General features: G+C 31.6%; 1 protein-coding gene across 1 annotated transcript in view; it reads left to right on the top strand.

Moving 5' to 3' along the window:
• Positions 1 to 7,345, top strand: part of LOC144436992 (fibrinogen C domain-containing protein 1-like) — an 8,494-nt gene extending 1,149 nt beyond the window's left edge. Inside the window, exons 3-4 of the mRNA XM_078125859.1 lie at positions 760 to 1,024; positions 7,062 to 7,345. Of these exons, the coding sequence (XP_077981985.1) occupies positions 760 to 1,024; positions 7,062 to 7,306 (510 nt within the window). The 3' untranslated portion in view covers positions 7,307 to 7,345. The remainder of the gene's footprint in view (positions 1 to 759; positions 1,025 to 7,061) is intronic.
• The last annotated feature ends 1,998 nt before the right edge of the window (positions 7,346 to 9,343 follow it).

The following is a 9,343-nucleotide window of genomic DNA, read 5'->3' as shown; positions in this document are numbered from 1 at the left end:
AATTTAACTTGTTTACTCCCTGAAATGGAAATATTTTTCATTACTTATCGATGACGTCACTATTCTTTTGATCTTGGTACAACGGTTTACGGGAATCTCCGTATGAACGTTTACCTTACGACACGTTAAAGTTTTAAATACCATTGGAAGAATGACGTGACGTTATGTAAAGTTTTCAACATTCTTAAAGGGGTGAGATCAATAGTTCAGAGTGGGATGAACAACTAAATTCTTTTACTTTGAGGGTGGGGGTAGGGTTGAGCCATTTTAGTTCTCATCCTACAAAATCGATTTTACTAAATACAAATATTTCTTTTAAAATATCACAAGAATGTTTGCTATAGTAAATGCATGGCACGAAAATGAAGTGAAGTGTCAGCAAAAGAACTATTTTTTACTCAATACATACTGGCTTTATATTCATAGCACTACAATAGTACATACTACTAGTACTACATATTGATTTGAAATTGGTTGTGTGGTTTGAAGCAATTTTCAATTTTGGCCAACTTAGTTAGAAAGGGCGGGGTAAAGAATTTAGGTCTTTTTCATGCTACATTGAACTATTGATCTCGCCCATAAACAGTATTCTTTAACTAAACACTGAAGGATCTATAATGATATAAGAAAGTACAGTTCATGATTGAATGATTGATCTTGAATGTATAGTATATAGAATGGCATTATAATTATTCTCTTTCATTAAAAAAATGAAATAAGTGTTGCTCCATGATACCATTACATTTCCAAATCACCTAGGTTTTTCAGAGAAGAGTCGATGGCAGTGTTGACTTTTACCTTGACTGGGCAGACTACAAGACTGGGTTTGGTAATCTTGACGGGGAGCACTGGTTGGGTAACGACAAGATTTATCGCCTTACTAACCAAGGTCGCCAGTATGAACTCAGAGTGGACTTGGAAGATTTTGACAATAACACCGCATATGCAGAATATACACAGTTTTCTATCACCGATGAAGCTAATTATTACAGATTGAGTTTAGGTCATTACAATGGAAATGCTGGTAAGTGTAATATTACAATAAACCAGTGCTTATTGCATTTGATATGATTTGATTTAATGATTCAAACGATTATGATACAATTTGAGATATAATCTGTACAACTCTCAATCTCATCTAAAACATCTTTCACACATATTTCACATTTACACATATTCAGTGATCGGTCACTCAAATTATTGAACTGTTACTTCGAATCTGAATCAGAATACATATTGAACTGTTACTTCGAATCTGAATCAGAATACATATTGACCTGTTACTTCGAATCTGAATCAGAATACACATTTGACTTATTTCTAATCGGAATCAGAATACATATTTAACTGTTACTTCGAATCGGAATCGGAATACATAATTAACTGTTACTTCGAATCGGAATCAGAATACATAATTAATTGTTACTTCGAATCGGAATCAGAATACATATTTAACTGTTACTTCGAATCGGAATCAGAATATATTACTTCACGTCAGACTTTCTAAATTATGATAAAATAGAGTTTGCAAAAATACAATAAAAGCAAGCCATACAAAGACGGATCAAGGGGTTGTCGTAACCAATCAGCTGGTTCTTGTCGACTTCATTATATTGTTTTAAAAATATTATTCATGTTAAAAGCCAAAAATGTAGAGAGAAAAGCCAACAACTCCTTAATTCATATTTTACCAAGACACAATACAAAACAATGGCTGAAAACTATACTGCAGCCATTTAGGTAAAAACAATGATTGATTAGGGATTGAATATGGTTTGTTGATAATTCTGACCCTTGGCAATGACGCTCACTTATGAAACTTTGATACAAATAAGCTTATATGTCAGAAGTTGTTTTACAAATTTATTTATTAATTTTTTATTACAGAAACTAGTATTCATCATATTTTAATGAAATACAGCAAAATGTAATTAATGGGGTTATTTTTTGAATTTTGAAAATCCATATTCATATTTTTTAATAACGCCATTCATGAATGTTTCATTGATAATAATTCTAATTTTCATAGTTTAGCACATGAATTAATATGTACATTAATTTTGTAGCAATTTTTAATTTAAATTTTCATGTTTTTGGTCCAGTAAATAAATATGTACATATATTTTGTAACAGCCTTATTGTAATTTTAATATTTTGGCAAAAAACAAATTAATATTTACATTTATTTTGTAACAATTTTATTTAAATTTTAATATTTTAACACAGTAAATGATTTTTTGAATTTTTGATTACTTTTTGTTTTCTACTTCAATCTGTAGGTGATTCTTTGACGATTCATAACGGAATGTTCTTCTCTACAAGAGACAGAGACAATGATATGCTTAGTATGCACTGTGCAGAGACCTACACTGGAGCATGGTGGTACTATGCTTGTTATGAATCTAATCTCAATGGTCAATACCTAGCTGGACAGACATATAACAAAGGAGTTGTATGGCAGCATTGGAAAGGCTTTGAGTCTCTGAAACGCGTTGAGATGACGATACGACCTACATTTTAATCGATATCAAACATTCCAACAATCATTTTAATTAAAATATGCAAACATTTAACGGTGGTACACACCTTGTCATGATTCTAACCTCAATGATCAATATTTAACTGGACAGACAAGTAGCGATGGAATTGTATGTATGGCGGCATTGGAAAGGCAGAGAGTATCTGAAATACAGTGAGATGAATATTCTACTGGAATTGTAACCAATATCTAATGGTAACACTTAGTCTTTAACCAATATCATACAGGTTATTAATATACTGTATTATAAAATACATTATTCATGAAGTAATGACATAAGGCCAAATAAAAAAGTTGTTTGGTTCCGGTTACCCCACTCCACCTAGGTTTTCACGCCGACCGTACCCTAAACATTTTATTACGTATTCGAGAAAATTAATAATAAAATTGTGAAGTCTTGCAAGAAATAGTGGATGCGGAAACTAAAATCAACTGAAAAAAAAGACAATATAAACCATACTTCCAATCTGTAATGGTTGTACATCTGATCGGAAGAAATAAATAACACAGAAACCATATGGAAAACAACGGAAACCTGAACTAGACACTCACACATGAAAAAAAATATATTAAAATAAAATAAATAATCTACCTACCCCACCTATTTTAAAATTGAATGTAATCGGAACCACACATTTTTTTATTAGGCCTAAGTGGGGTATTAGTTTAATGTATTAGACCATACCAAATGGGAAAATGTCATTTTATTTAGCTACTTGTAATATGTTCATTTATTTATACCTGTAGTTAATACAGTATTATAATACCCGTTATTCATATCCGCATGAAGTAATGACATAATTAAGGTATTTTTAAGTTAAAAGAACTAATAAATGACATAAATAAACAACATTTGTCAAATTAAAGGTTTAATGTGTTGACATTTATGGTAGTCGTTATTATAATGTAATTAAATTTCAAAGAAGTTGATAACAGAGAAGAATCCTTAAAAAGAGATAAATGCGATGCTGTTTTAAAGTGGCCATACGGATGATGATTTGGTATTTATTTTGAATTTTTTATTTATAAAACAATGTTGTCATGATGGCTTCCTACTTTAAAAATAAATGTGGAACAACATTTGCCAAGTCCTTGTTTGTAACTCAATAAATTGTAAAAGATTAATAAATGTGTAAAAATCTTTGTTATTACACATACAATAACAAACATTTTACATTCATTTGGGGTTTTACAATGTAATGAGTTACAAACACAGACTTGGTCTATGTTGTTTGACATTAACTTTTCAAGTATGACGCCATGATAAAATTGTTTTGGAAATTACCAAAAATAAATACCAAATCCTCACCCATATGCCCACTTTAACTTAGCTGTGTTTCTCAAAGCTTACATTGGGACAAAAGGAGTTTATTTTCAAAACTGGAATACTACAAATTTGGCAAATCTAGCTATTTGAAAAAAAATGGAAATCGTTCACATATTTGTGATATTTTATATGACTCGAATAATCAATTGTATAAATCAAATTATGCTGACAATAAATATATCCACAAATCTATGGTCAGGAAATATTGGAATAACGTTTAAAATCAAGAACATTTTTACCAAAAATTTTTTAAACCACTAGAAAGAAGTGTCTACACATAGAAAACAAACGAAATTATTTCGAGATTTGTAAATGTAATTTTTCTTGGTACTCTATTTTATCTCATTTGCGTAATCGCTATTGACAAAGTTATTTTATTTATAACCACACATTAACATATGCAACGGTATTTATGTGTTAATACATGTACTTTATTGTCATCTGCATAAAAATGTACAAGAAACTGAGTTTTCATGGTCATTCTTAAGATAACGCGAATGACATATGTCCGATATATGATATTGAATAACTATAATCAGAAGAAAAAAAAACTGTTTGCATAAGTTTTACAACACATTGAACATCCCTGCTATCTATTTGACTGATAATAAGATGGCTTTTCAAAATTCGTATAAAAGTCTGGGTGTATTTGTTTTCTAGTAGTTTGGTATATGATGAAGACATAACGAGGTAAATGTACCAACTATATATATAGGCGGTAATTTCCTGCATAGAAATTTTGCCTTTTTCTCTAGTTATGTAAAACATGTATTGTTGCCATCTGGAAAAGATATGACAAATTTAGTGTAAATGTAATGTATAATAATTAAAGAACACTTTTTAATTTGCCAAGGTGTTGTAGCTGTGTATTTGTTTCTTATTCTGTCTTGTCTTTTGGTGAATTTGTACACCAACGTCTTTATAACTATGCATCCTCAACAAAACTGTTTGAACAAACTTATATGTGGATCAAGAGTTTTTGGCAGGAAAGACTTGATGTGATGCGATACGTTGGAAGCATTATATGATGACAGTAGCAAGTGAAAACGGTCTAGTTTTGGATTGTGATGAAAGAAAAAAATCCTCTTTCTACAATGGCATATAGCCTTGTCTGAAATGTGGTACATGTCAATATTTGTTCTTCTCCCTGTTTCTTACATGAATTCTTTAATATTACTTATTAGTTCAAGCATAACTATAGATATACATATACATGTATTACCTAACTATCACACCACATGGACCCCCCACATGAGGTGGACATATCCCAGTCTCAAGTTCTTCCCCTCTTACTGTCAAGATGCTATCAAAGTATATTTCAAAAGTATTTCAACCCTGTGTTATTGCTTTATACATATTGATGCTGTCTTGTAAAGCTTGGAAATTATTGTCTGAAAGGGTCTGAATAGTCTCAAAATTGACAAAAGCGATAGGGGGGGTCAGCCTGTTTTTGGTTTTACAGATGGGGGGGGGGGTGTCAGTGACTTTTTGTCGGCCAAATTTAAGAATCCACCGCACCCCCCTCCAGGCTGAAGAAACTGACCGGTCCCTAATATCACGATGTCGTGGCCAAATAGTCATTAAATAACATAGCAGTTTTACCCTCATTCCACATTGACTGATTCAGTCCCTTTCTTGACCTAACATGAACGTGGTCATTGAATTTGAAATCTTGGTTTATTTATATGTTTGTTTGTTTGTTTGTTTGTTTGTTTGTTTGTTACATGTTCCTAAGATCCTGAGCTCCCTGTGGTCAGAAGTGATTGGTAACCTGTTCCTCGGCCTCCCCTCCTCCAAGCAAGCAGTATTTACATTTAACTCTTGTGAAAAGACACAATTTCAAACGCATTCTCTACCTCTGACTTGTACTTCAAATTACTGACAGAATTCAACAGATATTTAAAGTGACTGCCCCACATGTCCGCTATTTGTTGTTCACCAGTTGTGTTGTTTATACTCGTTGCTAGGGGAATTCTTTAATTATCAATGTCAGCAACTGCGGCCCAAAATTGCCTATGTTCATTTTTCAGCAGTGCACGAGCCATTCCATCTGCACGATTTGGCGTTTCATCTTTCCGACATTGTCTCAGAGCATATTTAAATCGAGATTTACATTGACGCATATAATCACTCAGCTACTGGTCCAAAACGAGGCTAGGTCGGCATTCCATATATAAACACAATTTTCTATCATCGATGAAGCTGATAATTACACACTGAGTTTAGATGATTAGAATGGAAATGCCGGTAAGTGTAATATTAAAATAAACAAGTGCTTATTGCATTTTATATGATTGGATTTAATGATTCAAACGATGGTGATATTATTTGAGATATAATCTGTACATTTCAAAATTTCGTTATTTCGAATCTAAATCAGAATACATATTGAACTGTTACTTCGAATCTGAATCAGAATATATTACTTCACGTCAGACATGTAAATTATGATAAAGTTAAGTTCAAAAAATACAATATGTAATAAAAGCAAGGCATACAAAGACGGATCAAGGGGTTGTCGTAACTGATTAGCTGGTTTTTGTCGACTTCACCGTTTTGTGTGTACACTAGTAAACATATGTGCATTGTATTGTTTTAAAAAATATTATTCATGTTAAAAGCCAAAAATTTAGAGAAAAAAGCCAACAACCCTTAATTTATTTATTACCTAGACACAATACATCATATTGGCTGGCAACTATTCTGCGGCCATTTAGGTAAAAACAATGATTGATTTATATGAGGGATTGAATATGGTTTGTTGAGAACTCTAACCCTCGATAATGACGTTCACTTTTGAAACTTTGATACAAATATGCTTATATGTCACATAAGTTGTTTTACAAATTTATTCTTTCTTGTTATTACAGAAACTAGTATTCACCATATTTTAGCAAAATATAGCAACATGTAATTAATGGGATTAATTTTTGAATTTTGAAAATCCATATTTGTAATTTCGTAATAACGCCATTAATGAATGTTTCATTGATAATAATTCTAAATTTTCATATTTTAGCACATGAATTAATATGTACTTTAATTTTGTAGAATTTTAATTTTAATTTTCATGTTTTGGTAGAGTGAATTAATATGTACATTTATTTTGTAACAATTTTATTGTAATTTTCATATTTTGGCACAGTAAATTAAGTTGTACATTGACTACTTTTTGTTTTCTATTTCAATCTGTAGATGATTCTTTGACGTGGCATAATGGAATGTTCTTCTCTACAAGAGACAGAGACAATGATCATCGTGATAGTGGTAACTGTGCAGAGACCTTTACTGGAGCATGGTGGTACAATACTTGTCATTATTCTAATCTCAATGGTCAATACCTAGCTGGACAGTCAAGTAGAGAAGGAGTTGTATGGTACTATTGGAAAGGGTGGGAGTCTCTGAAACACGTGGAGATGAAGATACGACCTGTATTGTAATCGATATCAAACATTTCAACAATTATTTTAATGAAATATGCTAACATTTAATTCAATATATTCACACTTAAACTTGCGCTTGTATTGAACAATACTGTATTCTTTGTAGTTGTAACTGTGCAGAGTATAACACTGAAGCATGAACAGTCGCAGTATGGTACAAATCTTGTCAATATTGTAATCCTAATGGTCAATACCTGGCTGGACAGATAAGTAGCGATGGAGTTGTATGGCGGGTTTGGAAAGACCGTGAGTCTCTGAAACACGTTGAGATGAAGATACGACCTGTATTGTAATCGAGATCTCATAATTACACATAGTCTGTAGTCCGATATGTTAATTATATCATACAGGTTATTAATATACTGTATTATAATATACAGTATTCATATTGTAATGACATAAGTAAGGTATTATTTGAAGGTCCGTACAAATTTGGGAAACGTCATCTTTTAGCTATTTGTAATATGTTTTAATATACTGTAGTATAATACCCATTATTTATAAAGTAATGACATAAGTAAGGTAATATTTTAAGTTAATAGAACTAATAAATGAGATATATAAACAAATTGTTTAAACTCAAAACTTTAGTGTATTGCCATTGGCATTAGTAACCGTCATGATGATATAATGGCATTTCAAAGAAGTTGATAACAGAAAAGAAGCCTTACTAGGGAACAAAGGCAATACTATTTTAATTAACTTCGGCGGGGAAAAAATAATTGTGTGTTTACGATAACATGGCCTCAGAAAATAGAGTAGGTAGGTTGGGATATTTTTTTTTCATTTTTTAAAAAATATTGCTTCGACCCAAAATAAACAAAATATCGGTTAGAATACCCATTCTGTGATATTTTGATGAAATATATACAGATATCACTGTGGAACAGACGTGCATGGAAGGTCAACAAGACAAAAGATTTCTTATCTGTTTGTTTTACATGTAAATAGTTTTAAAACATGTTTAGGGTCGGAGGCTTAAACTAATCAGAAACACACTAATTTTTTGTATTTGGCCTTAGCTGCATAGTTCAATGCTTCGGGGACCAATCCCGTCAAATATAGAGTACTATTAAAATTGGTAAATCTGATCTGGCTACAGGAAAACACAAACACTTTCGCATGTGTGTAATATATAGATCTGTGAATCTATGAATAAGTCTATGGTTAGTATGCCCATAAATTGATAGTCAAAATATATTGAAATAATTTTTTAATCGAGAAGAAAAATTGTTAAATTACTACTAGAAAGAAGTGGATGTAAAAAAAAGTTGAAAAAAAAGTTGATAAAAATACTTTAACAAAAAATATATTTTGACTTTCAATTATATATAATCCTTAAAATAAATTCTGGTTTGACGAAAAATAAAACAATATTCTCGAATAAGTGGAAACTTATTTTAGTCAAAATAATGTGAACATGGAATAAAAGTACATAAACGGTTAAAATTAGTGTGTAAGTATGAAAAATATGAAATACTACAGCTAAGATAAAATAACAATTTTGGCCTGAACGGCTTGCCACAGGGAAGTGGTTAATTCATAAGTATTGGGTGTCTGAAGCAAAGATACCATTGAACCATATGTTGGAACTTGAATTTAATTTCAGGTATAAAATAGAGAAAGAACTGATTGTTAATGAAAGAAGACTAGAGGCTTTTCGAAAACTTATAAATCTTTTGTAAACATTTTGAAGCATGTGTATTTTATTTATGACATTGTATTGTTTCCCCACTGGTGTATAATCATAATAAAAGACAAAAAAGAGAAGTGTGTCCATATAAAACAACACAACCATGAAACTACTGTGAACCGGGTCATTATTCGCGCATTTTTAATTTCGCGCAATTTCGCGCTCGACCGTGACCGCGAAATTAAAACTGCGCGGATGTACTTGTGTGCGCCCCCATGCGGCAATTATTTAACTTCTTTCTTTTTTGTTACAATCACTCCGTATACAACCACACACGGTACACGCAAACACACTGACACACGAGTTTTCAGACAACACCCAATAAAGTATTTGCAACGAAG

This window comes from Glandiceps talaboti, chromosome 6, assembly GCF_964340395.1.
Source record: "Glandiceps talaboti chromosome 6, keGlaTala1.1, whole genome shotgun sequence".
NCBI lineage: Eukaryota > Metazoa > Hemichordata > Enteropneusta > Spengelidae > Glandiceps > Glandiceps talaboti.
The sequence above is the reverse complement of the archived record's forward strand: the minus strand, read 5'-3'. Positions and strand labels throughout refer to the sequence as shown.